The sequence below is a fragment of the Zootoca vivipara genome, chromosome 15, assembly GCF_963506605.1.
Source record: "Zootoca vivipara chromosome 15, rZooViv1.1, whole genome shotgun sequence".
In the NCBI taxonomy this organism is placed as follows: Eukaryota; Metazoa; Chordata; class Lepidosauria; order Squamata; family Lacertidae; genus Zootoca; species Zootoca vivipara.
Window position 1 is genome coordinate 41,820,429 of NC_083290.1, and position 21,584 is coordinate 41,842,012.

At 45.1% G+C, this 21,584-nt stretch overlaps 1 protein-coding gene across 2 annotated transcripts in view; it reads left to right on the forward strand.

The window, feature by feature from the left end:
* The window catches only part of EBF2 (EBF transcription factor 2), a 259,251-nt gene extending 243,186 nt beyond the window's left edge, over nucleotides 1–16,065 (forward strand). The window contains exon 16 of one of the 2 annotated variants that reach the window (XM_035138787.2): nucleotides 14,096–16,065. In XM_035138787.2, the coding sequence (XP_034994678.1) occupies nucleotides 14,096–14,127 (32 nt within the window). In that variant the 3' untranslated portion in view covers nucleotides 14,128–16,065. Of the gene's footprint in view, nucleotides 1–1,521; nucleotides 1,573–14,095 lie in introns of those variants that run through there. The other variant, XM_035138788.2, reaches the window with a different exon arrangement.
* The last annotated feature ends 5,519 nt before the right edge of the window (nucleotides 16,066–21,584 follow it).

A 21,584-nucleotide genomic window follows, 5' to 3' on the forward strand; every position in this document is an offset into this window, starting at 1 on the left:
GCTTCTCTATCTTCTAACGTTGCTTAGGAACCTCACCAAAGAAATCATCCCTCTGTGAACCTCAGTGAGACTGATCAATTTGAAAAGGGAGGTGAATGAGAATGGACAGTTCTAGCCATGTAAGTTATGTTTTACAGCCAAAGCCAAACACCCAAAGACATAGGGCTTGAATAAATTTCAGCTCTCCATAGAGCAAAATGATTTTAATATAGGGAAACTGAGTGGTTCCAGGGCCTTCCTGGTCTCAGCAGTGATCCCCTATCCCAAAAGAGCACAGGCAGGGCTCCAAAGTATATGTGAAATCTCTTCTTGAACCACCAGGGGGGTTCAATAAGAAGTATTTATGTCCCAAAGTGGAAACACACAACACAATCTCTTTAAAGGTAACTTGTATAAATGCCCCATAAAATCTCCATCCCTTGCTTTTTGTGAGTGAATATGCACTTCCATATAAACATGTATAATACATACCTTATACATACTTATACATATCTCTAGCTAACTAGTTCCATAGCTAGTTCAACACCTGAAGAGGTTTTTGAAATTGTGTAGAGGACACAGTCGCCACCACTGCCCCCCAAATCCTTGATCCATCCACCTTTGACCTCCTACATGGAGCAATAAGGTCTGCAGGGTTATTGTAAACTTGTTCAAGTGAATGCATTTAGAAGTCTCCCCGCAGTCAGGTATCCCACTTTATCAGGGTTCCATTCTCCCCATGTGGAACCAATCAGTCTGCCAAATTATCACATAGTCTAAAAATGTCCCCCACCCCATCCTAAACCAGATCCCCATTTTCATGTAAAGGAAATGTCATGTGTGAAGTGTTCCTTACAGGTGGTTTGAAGTGTGACCATCTACCTGGGCAGGAGCATTAGAAGAGTTCCGCTGGATTAGAGCAAAGTCCTACTAGTCCATTATCCTGTTCTCACAGTGGCCAACCAGATGCCTATGGGAAGCCCACAAGCAGGGCCTGAGTTCAACCAGGCATTGTCTGCACTTGTAATTCTCAGCAACTGTAAATGGTACCTAGCCAGCAGTGGGTAGTAGCCATTGCCTTATCCTCCCAAAATTTGTGTAAATCCCCTTTTAAGTCATCCAAGTTGGTGGCCATCACTGCATCTTGTGGTAAAAATTCAATAGCTTAACTATGTCCCATATACTGTCCTCCCTTTTGTCTGTCCAGAATCTACCATCAGTTTCATTAGATTACCCTGGTTCCAATATTATGAGACAGGAGGAAAAACTTCTCTCAGTCCATTTTCTCCCTGGCATACATAATTTTATATGCCTCTATTTAGTCTCTTCCAACCCCCCCCCCAACCTTTCTGTCTAAACTAGAAAGCCCCAAAAGGGAGTTGCTCCATCCCTCAGATCACTTGCATTGCCCTTTACCATGTGCATCAACCAGAACAGTACACTATGTTCTATGTGGGGTATATTACAGCATTATGATATTGGCAGTTTTATTTTGAATCCCTTTCCTAATGATCCCTAACATGGAATTTGCCTTTTTCACAGCTGCCGCACAGTGGGTCGACATTTTCATCTAGCTATCCACCACAACTCCAAGAACTCTTTCCTGGTCAGTCACCACCAGTTCAGACCCCATTAATGTATATGTTTGTTAAGGGTGGGGTGGTTGCCCCAATCAAACTGAACCTCATTTGCCCATTCACCCATTTTGGAGAGGTCCTTTTGAAGCTCCTTGCAAACCCTTTATTTTCATTTTCAGCATCCTTGGTAATCTCTCCCCTAACTCCAAATCCATTATGAGCTGATTGTCCCTGACCTGACACTGTGTTTTTAAGTGCAATGTAAGGTCAGTGAAATGATTGTATGCTTTGGGAAATGAATGTATTATTATTTATTTATTTTATTTATACCCCGCCCATCTGGCTGAGTTTCCTACACCACTCTGGGCAGCTTCCAACAAATACCGAAATACATTAAAATAATGTAGTCCTCTTGTTTGCCCACCAGCTTAGATGAGCTCATAAGCCAGTTGTAGGTGTCCACGGTTATTTGCTGGCCTGGATGGGAATCCAGTATATTTGTGAGCACCAGGACTACATTCATTTCTCAAAGCATACAATCATTTCCTTGACCTTACTTTCCACCTTAGAAACAGTGTCAGGTCAGGGACAATCAGCTTCATGGAGCTAAGAAGTGGGTGGGGATTCTGCCCTTCCTCCAGCTCAGACTTGGAATGGGGTGCAGATGTTTGATTCATCTCCTTGGTTTTTGAGTTCTATAAACAACCAATCAGTGCAGAACCACAATAAACCAAAACCTTGGGGCTGAGGAGAGGGCAGAGAGCCTTCCACCCTGAAGTTCCAGTTCTGAGGTGCATCTTGCTCACCAGAGGGAGACTGAGCACTCTACCAGGGCAAGCATGTTAAATGAAATGGTGGGGTCCTGGGAACCAAACAAACACATGGATGATTATCTTATTAATGGCCATGATAGCTATATCACTGGCGGAGAAAGAGGAGTGCGGGGGGGGGAGCGCACCGCCCCTGGCAGCGCGATCCCGGTGGGGTGCCATCGCGGCTGGCCCCCCACCCATGCTGGGTGCCACGCCCCCACAGGCAGCGTGCCATGTCCCCAGGACGAGTGCACCAGCCCCGCCCTGCCTGTTCTCCGCCCCCGGTGCCGGAGCATGAAGCTCCGCCACTGAGCTATATAAAGCCTCCATGTTTAGAGGCAATGTAAGAAAGGGCTCAGTGGTAGAGCTGGACTGGATGGGCCAAGAAGGTTCTTCTTTTCTTATCCATGGGGATAAGATATGCTCTCTATTTCACTGGTGTGCCCTTATCACCAATTTCTGATAAAGAACACGTTTGAAAGCTCGCAATGTTTCAAGCAATTGGTTGCTATTCTAAGTTGCTCTATGGTTCTCATTAAGGTTACACAAGGGAGGAAACCCACATGATTCTTGGCTTCCACAGTGGTGTTAGGAAAGACACGTGGATACCCTTAGATAACCCGCCTTGTGCCATGTGTTCCTGCTTTCCGCTCCCTGTGTGCCATCTGCTAGACATTCCTCTTATGTAGCCAGACATGGTAGGCAGGGGGAAAGCAGCAGGCCTGACAACACCCCCATTTCTTGGCTGCTCCCCCAAATTGATAGCAGGTGTCCTGATCAGGAAAAGCCCGGCATTTATTTTGTGTCGGACGTCAAGGCTGCTTAAAAACAGCGTGGCAGAGATGTAATGTGACGTGACGCAACGTGAAGTGATGAGTACCCTGGTGTCTAATCATCTCATCACAGATGCAAGGCAGCAAATTGGAAACTGCTGGAGCAGTACAAAGGAACTGTTGGCCACCTATGCCTTTGCCTAGATCGGAATATCTGAATGGAGAAATTATTTCCTCTGTCTCTAATGTTTAGGTGTGCATGTCATTGGTCATGTAGCCAAAATGGCACCAGTGAGGGATCAGCAGGCTTGCATGGGAACCCAAGGTTCACACAAGTACACAACAGTCTTTCGTGGGGAGACTCCTCAGAGCGGGGAAATCAACCCAAATAGCCCAGTGAGGACTGAGCATGCTCACTTGCCACAGAATGCTAACTGGCTTGTGTGTGCGGAATGGAAAAGTAGCTAGGAGAAGGGAGAAAATGGAGAGTCATGGATGAAGGTATGGATTAATGACTGGAACATGAATACTCCGCACTGCAGGTGTTCAGCGACTGAGGAGGGAGCACAAGGGCTCCTGCCTCTTGGATTTGTGTGACTGTCCAGGCTTGTGTGTGTGTATTTCTGGCCGGTGACCTTGCAAGTGTGGTGTCCCTGAGCACATGGTCTTAGGGGGCGAGGCTTCCGTGGAGTCAGGTGCGTCACGTGACTAGCTGTGGGTGGAGCTAGTCAGTGCCTGGAGTTCAGCAACTGAGGAGGGAGCACAAGGTGAGCTGAGCTTGGGGGACACTCTGTAGGTTTAGTGGATTTGTCTTTTTGGTGGTGTGTGTGATAAAGTTTGTGTGCTTATCTGTTTCATTTGCTTGTGTGCTTGTGCTTGTTTTCTAGGGCTTCTGCCTCTTGGATTTGTGTGACTGTCCAGGCTTGTGTGTGTGTTTGTTTCTGGCCGGTGACCTTGCAGGTGACCTTGGAAGTGTGCTCTCCCTGAGCACAAGGTCTGAGGGGGCGGGGCTTCTGTGGAGTCAGGTGACTAGCTGTGGGTGGAGCTAGTCAGTGCCTGGAGATCAGCAGCACACGACGCTGGTTTGACCCATCTTTTAGATTTAGGGGAATTAGTCTTCAACGTTTATTGGGGGAGACCTAGGTGGCTTCTTCTTCTTCTTCTTCTTCTTCTTCTTCTTCTTCTTCTTCTTCTTCTTCTTCTTCTTCTTCTTCTTCTTCTTTTCCCCTGACTTCAAGCTTTTCAAGATGGAGGGTAAGGGAACAACTGCAGTCACCTGCAATTCCTGCGCAATGTTTGTATTCTTGCCAAAGGATGTAGGCAGCTACACCTGCAGCAATTGCAAGTTGGTTGCCCTACTAGAAGACAATTTCAGGCCCGTGTATCTACGCTCCAGAGAATTAAAGAGCTGGAGCTTTTCTTGGATGCAGCAGAGCACACTGTCTGCACCAAGGAGGAGACAGGGGACATCCCTGAGGAGGAGGTCAGTTCCCCAACACAGGAGCCAGATGTATGGAGGAACGTGACTCATAGAAGTAGAAAGCCTAGGGATCACTCTGAGTGCTTAGAACTACACAATCAATTTGAAGTGCTCTCCCTTAACATGGAAGACGAAGAACAGACTCCATTTGAAGATCTCTCCCTCATCACAGTTGATCATGCCCTCCCATCAGAGGTCAAAGAGAACAACAATTACCAGACCTTTAGAAGGCATCTCAAGGCAGCCCTGTTTAGGGAAGCTTCTAATGTTTGATGGATTTCTGTATTTTAGTATTTTGTTGGAAGCCGCCCAGAGTGGCTGGGGGAACCCGGCCAGATGGACGGGGTATAAATATTATTATTATTATTATTATCAGAAATATGAAGACGAGCGCAGCAAAGTCAGTCCTCTGGGAATATGCAGGTGACCTTGGAAGGGACAGCACATGGAAGAATCCCGACCAAGCCTATGAGGAGGCTTATAGTGGTGATAGGGGATTCCCTACTGAGGGGTACAGAAGCAGTGATCTGTGGGCCTGATAAGACGTCTCGAGAGGTGTGCTGTCTCCCTGGGGCCAAGATCCAAGATGTAACAGAACGGCTGCAAGGAATCATAAAACCCACTGACAAATACCCCTTCCTTTTGGTCCATGTGGGAACCAATGACACTGCAAGCCATAGCCTTCAGAAGATCAAAAGTGATTATGAGGCTCTGGGCAGGAAGTTGAAGCAATTAAATGCACAAATTGTCATCTCATTTGTCCTCCCAGTTGAATGACGTGGCACAGGGAGAGAGGGAAAAATAGGGGAAGTGAACAACTGGGTTCGCAAATGGTGCAAGAAGGAACGGTTTGGATTCTTAGATCACGGTCTGCAGTTTCTTGAAGATGCACTTCTGGCAAGTGATGGGCTGCACCTCACAAGCGTTGGGAGGAATGTTGTTGCCATGAAACTCAAAAACCTCATCAGGAGGGCTTTAAACTGACTGCAGCAGAATGCGGCAGCTAGACTGGTGACTGGGAGTGGCCACCGAGACCACATAACACCGGTCTTGAAAGATCTATATTGGCTCCCAGTACGTTTCCGAGCACAATTCAAAGTGTTGGTGCTGACCTTTAAAGCCCTAAATGGCCTCGGTCCAGTATACCTGAAGGAGCATCTCCACCTCCATCATTCTGCCTGGACACTGAGGTCCAGCACCGAGGGCCTTCTGGCGGTTCCCTCGTTGCGAGAAGCCAAATTGCAGGGAACTAGGTAGAGGGCCTTCTCGGTGGTGGCGCCTGCCCTGTGGAATGCCCTCCCAAAAGATTTACTATAGATCCCCAAGCCAAACTGAGGACACAGATGAAGCCTTCCTGGAACAGATGACCAAGCATTCAAAAGGAAGTGAGATCGTAGTAATGGAGGATTTCAACTATCCTGATATTTGTTGGATGTCAAACTCAGCCAAGAGCATAAGGTCGAATAGATTCTTCACTGGCCTTGCAGACAACTTCACTTCATTGTCCAGAAAGTTGGAGAAGCAACAAGAGGATCAGCCATTTTAGATCTGATCCTAACCAATAGTGATGACCTGGTTAGCGGGGTAGAAGTGGCAGGATCATTAGGTGGGAGTGATCATGCTCTTCTGAAGTTTATTATACAGCGGAAAGGAGCAACCAAGCATACTAAGACTCAAATTCTAGACTTTAAAAAAGCCGACTTCAGAAAACTTAAGGAAACGCTGGAGTACTGTGTCCAGTTCTGGGCACCACAGTTCAAGAAGAATACTGACAAGCTGGAACATGTCCAGAGAAGGGCAACCAAAATGGTCAAAGGCCTGGAAACGATGCCTTATGAGGAACGGCTTAGGGAGCTGGGTATGTTTAGCCTGGAGAAGAGAAGGTTAAAGGGTTCAAATATATAAAAGGATGTCATATAGAAGAGGGAGAGAAGTTGTTTTCTGCTGCTCCAGAGAAGCGGACATGGAACAATGGATTCAAGCTACAAGAAAGAAGATTCCACGTAAACATTAGGAAGAACTTCCTGACAGTAAGAGCAGTTCCACAGTGGAATTTGCTACCAAGGAGTGTGGCGGAGTCTCCTTCTTTGGAGGTCTTTAAGCGGAGGCTTGACAGCCATCTGTCAGGAATGCTTTGATGATGTTTCCTGCTTGGCAGGGGGTTGGACTGGATGGCCCTTGTGGTCTCTTCCAACTCTATGATTCTATGATTCTATTTTGTTGCAGGCCCCATTTCTGTATGCTAAGAGTCACACTACAAAGCATTATCTGCATATGCAGAGGAATGAGGCAGAAATTAAATTATGACACTGTAGAATGAACTGCACCTCTTTAGGCCACAGGCTCTGAGAAGGTGGCACGAGGGCTTCTGCAGCAACCCAGAGCCCTCACGCCTCTTTTCCACTGCCTGGAAAGTGTGGCACCTCACTTCTTGCTTTGGAAAAGAGGCCCAGGGGCCCTGGGAAATTCACATGGCCCTCCTGCAACTTTCTAGAACCTGTAAGCGAGAAAAACCTATTGGGTACACAGGTGTGTAGTGAATCATAGAATTGTAGCATTTGAAGGGCCCCGAGGGTCATCTAGTCCAACCCCCTGTAATGCAAGAATCTCAACTAAAGCATCCATGATACATGGCCATCCAACCTCTGCCTTAAAACCTCCTATGAAGGAGAGTTCTGCATCTCCCAAGGGAGAATGTCCCACTGTCTAACAGTAAGATACCATCAGAAAGTTTTTCCTGGTGTTTAGTTGGAATCGCTAGTAACTTAAATCCATCGCCTCAAGTCCTACCCTCTAGAACAGGAAAAAACCAGCATGCTCCCTCTTTCATGTGACAGCCCTTTAGATATTTGAAGGTGGCTATCCTATCTCTAGTGGGAGGTCTCTTCTTTTCCAGACTAAACATACCCAACTCCTCAACCGTTCCTCATAAGGCTTGGTTTTCAGACCCTTGAGCACCTTAATAAATGGAGAGCAGGGAATGGTAGGTGTTCCCCACTCTCCTGTTATTCATTTATTTTCCCCATCACCCACGTAAGGTTGCAATCATATAAGTTAAGTGAGTGTAAGTTGTGTGTTTACTGTGTAACTGTCACTTCATATCTTGGTTGCAGCAGTGGTACATGGGAAGTCATGACAAACGAGAAATTCATTTAGTTTGCATTTTAATGGGAACTTGCCCAGATCACACTTTTTGAAATGATAAGGGGATGATACAGCTGTCATTCAAAATTTACACTTCTCTGAATTTGGTACTGCAGTTCTCTAACCAAAAAGTGTCCACAAAAACAGCATATGATGCTACAACCTATTAGTGGAAATTGCTTGTAAAAAAACAGGTTTACATCTTAGGCAAGGATGCAGATATTAGGGGAAATGTGCTTGGAGATGGATATTGATTTATGTGCAAACTTTTTAAAAGAAAAAAATGAGAAACCAAGAGAAAGAGAAAGAAGCAGATTTGTCTATCCCTAGTGGGAGGTAACTGGTTTTACTGCCTTGCTGCCACCACTGCCTAGTAACCAAAAGAGGAAAGGACACTTGGCAGTGGCAGCAGAAGCAGAAGCAGGGAAATCACATTTGGAGAGTTCATGCTCCACACCTCCAAATAAAATTATTTTGGACCTGAGTTTCTCTGCCCTGTAGAATACCCAGCAGGAGGTGGAAACTGATGAAAAGCCTTGAGGCACAATCTGGAGAAGCCTTTTGTCAGTTTCACCTCTGCAGTAAGTCCAGGGGAGCTGAAACTGTCAAGAAGCTTTCCCCCCCCTGACTTTGCCTTGAGACTTGATTCCTTGTGAAATTGGTGGAGTCTCAAGGTATAGTCTGGAGAACTCCCATGTCAGGCTCTATTCAATTTCAGTTTTCTAGTTTAAGAGTCTCCCTCCCTCTCTCCCTCCTTCCATCTCTCTCTCTCTCTCTCTCTCTCTCTCTCTCTCTCTCTCTCTCTCTCTCTCTCTCTCTCTCTCTCTCTCTCTCACACACACACACACACACACACACAGAGAGAGAGAGAGAGAGAGAGTTCAAGCTTGTGGGATCTCCTTTATTTTTTATTAGAACCTCAAGCAAAGCCAAGCAGAACCAGGTGCAAAAATAATGGCTCAGAGAGATGGACATAGAATTAAGGAGCCTGTGTCTGAGTACATGCTTAGTGCAGCAATTTGGTTTTGGTAACAGAGCTAAATTCACAGTCATATTATAGAACAGTCCTTTCCTTATTTTCCCCACACGTTTTTGTGGGGCCAGAGCACTCTCATTTTGAAAGGGGGGTATTTTTGGTTGCAATCCTATGTGCAGTGGGAATTGAGTTGCAATTAAGACAGGACTTATTTCTGAGTCAGCATGCATATAGGGTCACATCCTTGGCTATTGCTGTTGTTGAACAATTAGGAGTAAGACACTAGAGCTGTGTTGAAACAGTGCCATGAAATTCACCCTCCTATTCACAGGCAGTTAAATTTAGGAGGCAAACCTCACATAATTTATCCAGGAGGAAGAGAAATTTTCAAACAGTTTATCAAGGATTGGACTTCTCATGAGCAGTGGCTTATGTAAGGGTTGATGCTGCTGCTGTTGTTGTCTGGGCACAATTTTGCATCTTCCACAGTGCTCCTGACAAAGCATCATTCTGGGCACTGTGGGGTAGAAAATGAGATCCAAAACAAATGAATGAAATGAAACCCAATTGCACCTCACTTTCTCTGCACTATACCTGGCTGATTTAGATAGGAGGTGTTAAGATAATATTATACCTAATTACTCTCAGTTTTAGACTGCTTATGATAGCATAGTATATCTATGCATTTGAAACTATAGCTTCCAGTGATCTCAAACAAAAGGGGAGGCCTTCACAAGGAGGAAACAAACATTCAAGACGTGATGGTGTTAGTAATGAGAGAAATTTGAGAGCCTCTAGACCTTGGGCAGCACATGTCCAAGCAATTGTGTATCTTGTTACAAACCTGAGGCTGCTTTTTCCAACAAGTTACTGAAATAACCCTCAGAGGCCATCTCAGAAGAAGCTAATGGGGGAGAGGAATAGTTACATGCCACAGCATTTTCCTCCTTAAATAACGATGCCTGTTTTTTTCTGAGGTTCTCAGCCCAGATCTCGCCTCTTATCATTACTGAGATTATGAGCTCTTGTGAAATGTGATTGATTACAGCAGTGGTTTGCTATATGTGTGTGTGATCCTAAATGTTTGAAATGTTGCGTGAAGTTGACAATCCTCAACAAATTTTGTGAATGTCTGGAAACCCACATATGCAGCAGTGAACGCAGAAAGTGATCTAAATTTGACTGTTCACCATTCATTAGTGTATGTCAGAGAAGGTGGGAAATATTAGTTTGGAGGCATTCACAAATTCACCTGTGATTGTCAGCATTCACATGTGAACATTTACATTCACCATGCACAGGCATTCCCTGTAACACAGAAGCAAGAATGCATGTTTCCCAAAGCCAGAATAAACAAGGGAGGAAAAAGCACCTTCCTTCAAGAGGTTATCAGCAAAATGTGTATAACATATGCTCTCAAGCTTCAGACTGCTTTTGATGGGTTGAATAGAATATCTGTGAATGTAGGTATTTGAACCTATAGTTTTCACTGAACTCAATCAAGGCAGGGATGAGAGAGCAATCTGCAGAACACAAATACCCAAGTGGGCTCCCCTGATTTGATCTGGTTGGATCATGACCAGGATTGGATTATATTATGAGCCCACTTCAGAATCAACAGATCCCTTTATCAGGAGCCGAAGAATTACTTACCTTTTGCCCAGCTCTTTACAGGCACAGTCCATGCTTTAGAGCTCCATGTTTTGCCCTGGCACTTTCCCCACAAAAACCTGCTCTTTAAATATCAATTGACGCAAAAGGCAATCCACAGAACCCACAGATTGGTGTTTGCTCCAGTTGAGCGCTAGAAAGCGGGTTTTCGTGAGGAAAGCACCAGGGCAGAACAAACCAACAAACCTTTGCTTGGACTCAGAGCTTTTAGGCGTGGAGCTGTGCCTGAAAAGAGCAGGGCAAAGGGTAAGTGTAGGAGTGGGCAACAGGTTCTCCCCATTTGCATTTTTAGAAGCCCAACACAGGCCATCCAGACACAACCTGGAGTGGGTACCATACAAGGCTCCTTGCCATCACACACGTTGAATACAATAGAGCAAGTCCCCCTGGGAATGATGGGACTTAACAACATTCTGTCAGTCTCAGAGGGAATTGTACAGGGGGGGGGACCACAAGGCTGCCCCATGTAATAAAACTGCTCTATTGTACTCAAATCATGTATGGCAGCAAGGATCCCTGGTTGGGAGCTTTATGTAGAGGCAAGAAAAATGCCTATTATCCAGACAGCAGCAGCACTTCATACAACTTCATATTCCTGTGCAGATTTTAAAAGGGTTTCCCTTTAAACCCCACACAGAAATGGGATGGACTTGGTCCTGGCTCATGGGATGAACCAGATTCTAATGGGTCCTTCCATCCCTTGCTAGGCCATTCCATAATGGTTACATGCAGATATCCAGAATTTGCTTTAAATTGTAGGTGAACCTTTCAGTTGTCTCTATGCATCATTCTCAGGCAGTACATGAGTGCTGTTGCATACAGGCCAAGTCCACCCACCTGCCCACTCCACTTGGCTCAGTTTTTGCCCTGCATTCCAGGCGGGTGCAAATTACCCATGGTTCCCTGCAATGCCCTTCAGTGGCCATAGCTCAGCAGAAGAGCATCTTGGCATTTCCAAGGTAGGAGACTGTCCCCTGCCTGAAAACCTGGAGAGCCTCTGCCAGCCAAGGCTCATCCAGACTGGCCCTTCTCCCTCCACTTTCCTCAGAGGTAATTCAATCTTTACTGCTGAATTGGAGCAAATGTCAATTGCGGTGTTTTTTCCTGGATTGCTCCAAACTATCACTAAAGGGTGGGGAGATTGGGGAAAAGTGGTGGCACAAAGGTAAGATCACTCAGACCTGTGCCTTGAAAGCGCAGGACAGGCAGAAAACCACTTTCTAGTGCAAGTCTTGATGGGCCCTCAGCGTAGATACATGGGTTGGTGGCTCAACTTGATATAAGTCAGCTTTCTATATAGCTAGGTTCCTATTGAATTTTTGGAAATCCAGTGGAATGCAGCATAGTTGCTTCTTTGCACCACAGCCAGTGAATCCAATACAAGTGCAGGGGTGTCAGATTGGGGGGGAGGCAGCAGATGTCAGGGGCCCAGCAGGTGCTTTTTGCTAGAGGTCCCCTTGAACCTCAAGTCCCCCATAATCTGTCCTGCTACAAGGTATATGTTCCTGTCCTCTGTCTAAAGCAACCTGCTTAATGTCGCTGCATGAGAAAGATGACCTTGCTTGTATTTTGTTTGTTTTTTCTTTGCAAGTAGGAAAGCAACAAAAGTTCCTTATGTTTATTAGTATTATTAATAACACATACCTAAGGTGTGCATGTCACCCTAGCATCTGGGTGATTTTTGACAAGCTTAATCAAGCGTCTCATCTGATCACGGCAGTCTTTTGAGGTTAATACAATGCAGCATGTCTCTAATTCTTCCCATTTCTCTCCAATAAAGAGAGAGAGAGAGAGAGAGAGAGAGAGAGAGAGAGAGAGAGAGAGAGAGAGAGAGCAATCCCTGTGGAATAATCACAATGGTTCCTATATTCCCCCCTCATCATGGTATGTCCTGCCATGAACCACCTTTATTGAAAAGTTACATCGATTCAATATATAGTAATACAGGCAAAAATAATTACAGCTTTGCGAGCAGTGTAAGACCTTAATCCGAAGCTCACAAACATTCAATAAAAAGTAGTGCAGACTGGGAAATAGGCTTTTGACAGCACAGCCCCAAAGGGGAGGAAGGTGAGAACAAAAGGTAGGCTACAAGCTGCCATTAAGTCATCTCACAGAAATAGGTCAAATAGAGGATTGGTCATTTTAGAAAGCAATTAATACCCTTGGATTTTATCACTGAAAGCAGCAATAAAACCAGAGGAAGCTTATGCCACATCATCTCAACATTGGGGAAAGCATCCACTTGGCTCCACAGTAGTTTCTGCCTTTATGGCAACCCCCCCCCCAAAAGTTCTCTCCTCACTGAGAGTTTGCTGTTACCTAACCAAGAAAGGGTAAGATTAAAGTTGAAAAGAGATGGAAGCTGGCCCATTGGAGTAAATGGGGCACTGCCTCTCCAGCCCCAGTCTGCCCCCAGCCAGGCTCCACTTGCCAGGCTGGCATTTGTCTGTTGTTTTCCTCTTCCTTATTCTCAAGTGTTGCCCTCATAGAGCTCAGCAGAGAAGAGGCTGGGGACAAAACTAGAAGAATTAGTTGGTTCTGGCTGTCATTGACTTTGGCTCCAACTCCTGTTGGTCTCCCTGTTGCCTACCCTATCAACTCCAATGGGCACTAGTCATGGCTGGATGGCAGCTGAGGTCACCCTACCCCACCCCACCCCACCCCAGAGAATTAAAGGTGATATGATACAGCTATTATTGCACACATTTTGTACACTTTCAATTTTTTTATTTTATTTTGGCTCTACTCTCTAAGCAAATCTACAAAATGTTCCAAAAACTTCAATGTCTACAAAAGTATTTCTTTGACCAGGTTCAGGAGTTAGATAGTAGAAATCCATGTGCAGAATTGTGACTGCCACATTCAGCATTCTGAAAAGCAATTGCTTCTAGTCTAGGACAAGTTGGCACAGTGGTACTGCTAGTTACGAACTTAATTCATTCCGGAGGTCTGTTCTTAACCTGAAACCGTTCTTAACCTGAGGTACCACTTTAGTTAATGGGGTCCCCTGCTGCCGCTGCGCCCCAACATGTGATTTCTGTTCTCTTCCTGGGGCAAAGTTCTTAACCCGAGGTACTACTTCCAGGTTAGCGGAGTCCGCAACCGAAGTATTTGTAACCTGAGGTACCACTGTACTCCACTTGCCCTTTTCTCGTCATCTGTTCACTCACAACCCCTTGTGGTTTTCTTTTCTTTTTGTTGCAAAATTAAATAAATAAAAATAATCCTCATAAATCAGGGTTACTAGAAGGCGGATCTGTGGAAAGGCAACACTGTAGTGCAATTATTTGTCAATGATACCACCACAATTCTCTGTAAAAGTGAGTTAACAAATTATAGAATTGTAGAGTTGGAAGGGTAACATCTGTCCAGTTTGGAAGGGCAAAGTACTTATTATGGTTTCAAATCCTGCCTATTTCATTGCTTCTTACTGACCATGGATAGAGGAAATAGGGACGAATATTTATTTATTTTAGCAGTACAAACAAACATACGGAGTGTCCAGGCTGGAAGGGGCACCTGCCACATTTCTATATATTTCTATTTTAACAAGCATTGGAAATGCCGATGTTAATGAATAACTAATAATTGAACCATCTTTGTCTGCTAAATTTCTATTTTGCTATATTTCTTTTTTGACAAGCGGTTGCAATGTTAATGCTGTCCATTTTCATTTTCAGCTATGACAGGTCTTGTCGTTCCTCCAATGTAAAAGAAGAGGAGGAGTTGCTGGAGTCCCCTTCGACATTTCCCCTCCTTTTTTACAGCACAAAACTACTTATTGTTATGGAGCACTAAAAGGGGGGGTACTACAAGTTCTATTGCTGGGGGAAGCAATGTGCAGAACGCAAGGGCACTTTTAAAACAAAATAATAGTGAATCCGACACACCAGGAGGCTGCTCTCATCTGTTCCGGGTTTCATATATGCTGGCATCAACCCACCCCCTCTCACAAGAACATTAAAATGAGGAATTGGCCATGATCCAAATGCACACTGTTTATGGGATTGAGTCCGGAGTACAAGAATTCTTTTTTTCTTATGGACACAAAGCCTTCCTAATGTTTGTAAAATATTAAACGGAGGAACAAATTGGCCAACCATTCAAGCTTGATATTTTGGATACTCTTTTGTTTTACTTTGTAGGAAAATAAAAATAAAAATGTTGAAGTTTCTATTTTCTATGGAGCCTTTCAGATACCAATTTAGTTTGTGCAGAAAATAATAACCACAAAACAGGGTACCAGCATGGAAGTCTTTCCTATAAAACTGATATGAATGGTGGAATGTGGGCGTATGTGTGTATTTGCTTATAGTTTAATCTCTTTTAAAATGGAAAATGTAAGATGTTTTACAATTATTTAAATAAATAAACTTGTAAGTTATTGTATGTAGAGGTAGAAATTGAAGACTTTGGTGGGGAGGGGAACTTTTTCTGTCTCCTGTTGTACGATGAACAAAAATAATGCAAAAAAAAGCAAGCAGCTACAAGCGTACATCTTTATAGTACAATCTGTCTTCACTTCTCTCCTGCTTCTGATTGAACCAATGTATAAGAATTCCTTAAATTCTTCACGAAGGACTCATCCACAACCTTTTATACGCATAATGGTATATATACATATATATAAATATAGGACAGTAGTTAATGTATGAATATTATACACCTTTTTCACCTTTTGATTCAATTAAGGTTTCAGGTACTGACGTAAGCTGTCTAGTTTCATACATCCTAACCAGTAACTCTGTGGCATGTATGGGCTTTTTATCAGGTTTTTGTGCAGAACTGTCAGGTTGCAATTTGAGCAAGAGGGAACAGAAAAAGATTTCTCCTATTGTTGCTTTTTTGTGTAGCAAAGGCAAAATTCTGTGTGTGTTTCGGAGAATGTTGAAACTCATGTATGAGGGATTTTGCCCAAATTCTATCTTGGATGCCAGTCGATAGTCACCAACATTCTTAAGTTTGGGGAAATTTGTCCAGAATTGTCAATGTTCATATCTGAATGCTGACACATTTCAATCAAATTTCAGTTATTTGATGTAACATGTACATTGTAAGAAACAATGCAGCAAAAAAATCAGGAATTTGGATTTGAATATACATTTGGCTCCCTGGCAGGCCACTGATCTCCATGGGTTTGTACAATGCTCCCCTCCCTCCCTCCCTCCCTCCCTTTTTTTTAAAGAAAAAGAAAAAGTGGCTAGAGGGACAGGTTCTGCACATGCAAACAATGGGGCCCTCCATTGAAATGAATGGGGAAGCATGGCTGCACAAGAGATTCATATGTGCTTTAAATGTAAACGGATCCATGATTCAGGGCAACCATCTCCGGAAATTCATGAGGAATGCCGTGAATAAGCTGATCCATGCCTCCCCTATTCATGTGGTGATTGCTGGTGAGAGCTGTTCTAATGAATTGGTAGAGTCCCTAAGACTTTCTAAACCCCCTTCTGCTTCTGTCATTGTAATCATCTCCACTGGAGTCCCATATGTTGATAATATGCCTATAAAAATCTATTGATCACTTATTGGCTTTTTACAATATACTATTTATATATGTACCTGTATTTTAAGGTGAAACCCAAACTTCTGTGCACCCAATGAGGGTAACTGTGTTTTTCAGGGGAATAAAAACATTAGTGTTTTCCCATGATGATTGTTTGTGAAAGTTCATGACAAAAAGTACAGTATACAGTATATGAAATGTTTACTTAATTCCTGAATTCCTGTTTTCTTCATTAGGGCAACTGCTCTCTCTCTCTCTCTCTCTCTCATACACCTGCAACTCTCAGTTATGTTAGACAAATGAAACTACTCTCATGGATCAGCAATCACGGTGCATTCGCTTTTATTATGCTGAACACACCCAGCAAGATAATGGTATCATTTATTACATCTAACTAAATAATAATAGCCACAAAACAGCAAGATAGCCAGTGATGATCCTCATATCCACATTAATTTGCTTATTGCAAAGAACCAGTTCAACAGTAATGGACCATGTGGTCTAGTGGAATGAAGAGTTGCCCTCCAGTCTTAAACATAATTGCAATTTACCTGGACAGGACTGGAGTTGACTTGGACAGGGAAGATTTGGGGTGGGTGGAGGCACTGGTGGGAACAGCAGATTTCACAGACACTGCCCTGCCCACTTGTCAAAATGGCCTGCATGCCAGATTCATGTTGGCCATTGTGGGAACCAGATTGCTGAACTCAAAGGACATTTGATCTCATTCATTCTTATGTTTTTATGGACCAGAACATAAATCAGTGCTATATCACTAGGAGCTGCAGCTGACCATGACTTCCCAGCATAAGCACACAGCATGACTTTCACACATGTAGGATCATTATATGTTACAATCTACATGCTGATTACCCCACAAAATTTGTAACATGTGAAGTGGCTTTTAGGATCTGAGGAAGCAAAATGTCTTGGGTTGGCCTCCTCCACCCCTGCTTTTGAAGGGGAAAGTTTCGGACGAGGTCATAGAGAACTAACTTCTACTCAGAGTAGAACCATTGAAATTAATGGACCTAATCTGTGCACAGACTAGAACTAGCATTCAATGCATTCCACAGGAATCTCTGATTTTGAGATCTGTACATCATGAAAAATCCTATCTATAGACAGGATTGAGGAAGTAGCTTACAGAGGCACTACACCAGTGTTTCTCAACCAGTGTGCCTCCAGATGTTTTGGGACTACAACTCCCATCATCCCTAGCTAGCAAGACCAGTGGTCAGGAATGATGGGAGTTGTAGTCCCAAAACATCTGGAGGCACACTGGTTGAGAAACACTGCACTACACTAATAACAGACACACACACCCCCCAAAAAATAACAACCTAATTTGGAAGAATCAATGGAGCCCTCACATAGATGCAGAAACATCAGGCATAGAAGAGGACAAGTGAAGGTAAAGGTAAAGGGACCCCTGACCGTTAGGTCCAGTCGTGACTGACTCTGGGTTTGCGGCATTCATCTTGCATTATTGGCCGAGGGAGCCAGCGAACAGCTTCCAGGTCATGTGGCCAGCATGACTAAGCTGCTTCTGGCGAACCAGAGCAGCACACGGAAACACTGTTTACCTTCCCGCTGTAGTGGTACCTATTTATCTACTTGCACATTGACTTGCTTTCGAACTGCTAGGTTGGCAGGATGCAGAAACATCAGGCATCGAAGAGAACAAGTGAAGTGAGTGGAAAAAATGAAAAATCTCAGCATCACCTCTTTTATTGGAAAGTAGTAGCCATCTGTGGAACACCTCCAACTTTATATCTCTACTGATGCCATCCAGGCTGCCTTATGTCCATGCACCAGCTATTCATTTTTATTATTTATTTATGTCAACAATTTTTGTTTAATTACAGTCATCTCTAAGCAGTGTACGGAAGACTCCATACTAAAAAGAATTAAACTGTTTAAATCAAAATTTAGTTAAAATGTATGCTGGGAACTGAAGAAGACTTCAGTAATAATAATAATAATAATAATAATAATAATTTATTATTTATACCCCGCCCATCTGGCCGGGTTCCCCCAGCCACTCTGGGCGGCTTCCAACAAAACAGAAATTCTAAAATACAGAGATCCATCAAACATTAAAATACAGAAATCCATCAAACATTAAAAGCTTCCCTAAACAGGGCTGCCTTGAGATGCCTTCTAAAGGTCTGGTAATTGTTGTTCTCTTTGACCTCTAGTGGGAGGGCATTCCACAGGGTGGGTGCCACTACCGAGAAGGCCCTCTGCCTGGTTCCCTGTAACTTGGCTTCTCGTAGTGAGGGAACCGCCAGAAGGCCCTCGGAGCTGGACCTCAGTGTCCGGGCAGAACGATGGGGGTGGAGACGCTCCTTCAGGTATACCGGACCGAGGCCGTTTAGGGCTTTAAAGGTCAACACCAACACTTTGAATTGTGCTCGGAAACGTACTGGGAGCCAATGTAGGTCTTTCAGGACCGGTGTTATGTGGTCTCGGCGGCCGCTCCCAGTCACCAGTCTAGCTGCTGCATTCTGGATTAGTTGTAGTTTCCGGGTCACCTTCAAAGGTAGCCCCACGTAGAGCGCATTGCAGTAGTCCAAGCGAGAGATAACTAGAGCATGCACCACTCTGGAGAGACAGTCAGTGGGCAGGTAGGGACTCAGCCTGCGTACCAGATGGAGCTGATAAACAGCTGTCTTGGACACAGAGTTGACCTGTGCCTCCATGGACAGCTGTGAGTCTAAGATGACTCCCAGGCTGCGCACCTGGTCTTTCAGGGGCACAGTTACCCCATTCAGGACCAGGGAGTCCTCCACACCCGCCCGCCTCCTGTCCCCCACAAACAGTACTTCTGTCTTGTCAGGATTCAATCTCAATCTGTTAGCCGCCATCCATCCTCCAACCGCCTCCAAGCACTCACACAGGACCTTCACCGCCTTCACTGGTTCTGATTTAAAAGAGAGGTAGAGCTGGGTATCATCAGCATACTGATGGACACCCAGCCCAAACCCCCTGATGATCTCTCCCAGCGGCTGCATATAGATGTTAAAAAGCATGGGGGAGAGGACAGAACCCTGAGGCACCCCACAAGTGAGAGCCCAGGGGTCTGAACACTCATCCCCCACCACCACTTTCTGAACACGGCCCAAGAGGAAGGAGCGGAACCACTGCATGACGGTGCCCCCAGCTCCCAAACCCTCTAGACGATCCAGAAGGATGTTATGGTCGATGGTGTCAAAAGCCGCTGAGAGATCCAGCAGAACAAGGAAACAGCTGTTACCTTTGTCCCTAGCCCGCCGGAGATCATCGACCAGTGCGACCAAGGCAGTTTCAGTCCCATGATGAGGCCTGAATCCTGACTGGAAGGGATCCAAATGGTCCGCTTCTTCCAGGCGTGCCTGAAGTTGTTCAGCAACCACTCGCTCAATCACCTTGCCCAAGAATGGAAGATTTGAGACTGGGCGATAGTTGGCCATATTGGCCGGATCTAAAGATGGTTTTTTAAGAAGCGGTTTAATAACCGCCTCTTTCAGCGGGTCTGGGAAGGCTCCTTCATGGAGAGAAGCATTTACCAACCCGCGAAGCCCATCGCCCAGCCCTTCCTGGCTAGCTTTTATAAGCCAGGATGGGCAAGGATCAAGGAGACAGGTGGTTGGTTTCACTCGTCGAAGCAGCCTGTCCACATCCTCGGAGGTAACAGATTGAAATTGATCCCACAAAACTTGACTAGACAGGACTCTAGCACTCCCCCGCCCCGGCCCTGCTCCCACGGTGGAGTCTACCTCTTCCCGAATCTGAGCGACTTTATCTGCAAAAAACTTTGCAAAATCATTGCAGGAGATCATGTGGCCCGTACTGGGCCCGGATGGAGCAGGTGGTTCCGCTAAATTGCGATCCACCTGGAAGAGTCTCCTGCTGCTGTTTTCTGCAGATGCGATGGAGACGGTGAAGAAGGTCCTCTTCGCTGTCGCCATTGCCACTTGGTAGGCTCGAAGTTGAGCTCTAGCCCGTGTCCGGTCTGATTCAAAATGAGTTTTCCGCCACCGGCGCTCTAGCCGTCTCAACGACTGTTTCATCGCCCTCAGCGCCGGGGAAAACCACGGGGCTGTCCGGGCTCCATGCAATCTGAGAGGGCGCTTCGGAGCCAGACAGTCAATAGCGCTGGTTAACTCCGCATTCCAGCGGGCCACCAGGGAATCAGCTGAAAGGCCATCGACATGGGATAAAACATCCCCTACCACTCTCTGGAAGCCAATTGGATCCATTAAGTAGCGGGGGCGGACCATCCGAATCGGTCCCACCTCCCTGCAGAGGGGAAGGGTTGCGGAGAAGTCCAGTTGCACCAGAAAGTGATCTGACCATGGCACTTCTTTTGTTTCGCTTTTACTTAATGTCAGATCACCAACATCCATAGAGGTGAACACCAAGTCCAAGGCATGTCCGCGGCTATGAGTTGGGCCAGACTTATTCAGGGACAGCCCCATGGTGGCCATGCTTTCCACGAAGTCCCGAGCGGCTCCTTGTAAGGTCGTGTCGGCATGGATGTTAAAATCCCCTAAGACAACCAAGCTAGGTGTCTCCAGGAGCACATCCGACACGACCTGAAGCAGCTCGGGCAGGGAATCCTTGGTGCAGCGGGGAGGTCGGTACACCAAAAGGAATCCTGTACTGCCCCTATTGCCCAACTTCCAGAACATGCACTCAGAAAACTCCGTCTTACCAATAGGACGCCTGGTGCAAACTAATGACTTCCTAAAAATCACTGCAACCCCCCCTCCCCGCCCAGATGGCCTGGGTTGCTGTGCATAAGAGAAACCTGGTGGACAAGCAGCGCCAAGAACGGGCCCATCGGCTTCATCCAACCAGGTCTCTGTCACACATGCCAGGTCAAATCCTCCATCCACAATCAGGTCGTGAATGGCAGTGGTCTTATTCATCATCGACCTGGCATTGCACAGCAGCACCTTCAGGTCATGTGGGTATCCCTTGCTGATTCCAATATCCGTCCGGTCAGGACCAGACCCGGAGGCAGGGATAGTCCTCAGACAACGACTAAGTCTGCCTCCTCGGTAACGACATGGTCTGGTCTTAGCGTAACTCCTCCTCCTACCCGTGACCACTGAGATCGGTTGTCCCAGTGCATCACCCCCTGTGGAATCTGCCCCAGCCATTTTGCTTGCTGGGACCCCCTCCCGGGCAGCCCTGACCCCTCCCCTTAAAAACAAAATAAAACCTCTGTAAAAACAGCAAAGAACAGAACAAAAGAAAAACACAAAAAACACAATAAAACAATAAAACCAAAAACAATAAAATTTACAAATACACTAAAATTTAACAGATTCCCACACCCGACTAAAAATCCCTCCCTAAAACCTATGTAAATCAAAAACTACAGTAAAACAATACAAAGACAGAAAATTACAAACTAAAATTGACCCCTCCCCTTAAAATCAAATTTAAAAACAATACAGAAAACAAACTAATGCAGTAAAACAATACAAACAAAGACAGAAAATTACAAACTAAAATTAACCCCTCCCCTTAAAATCGAATTTAAAACCAATACAGAAAACAAACTAACAGACTAAACGATAAACAAAAACCAAAAACAATAAAAGTTACAAACACATCAGAATTACAAGAAAAGCAGCAGCGGCACTGTTTCAGGCCTCCTAGGAGCCTTA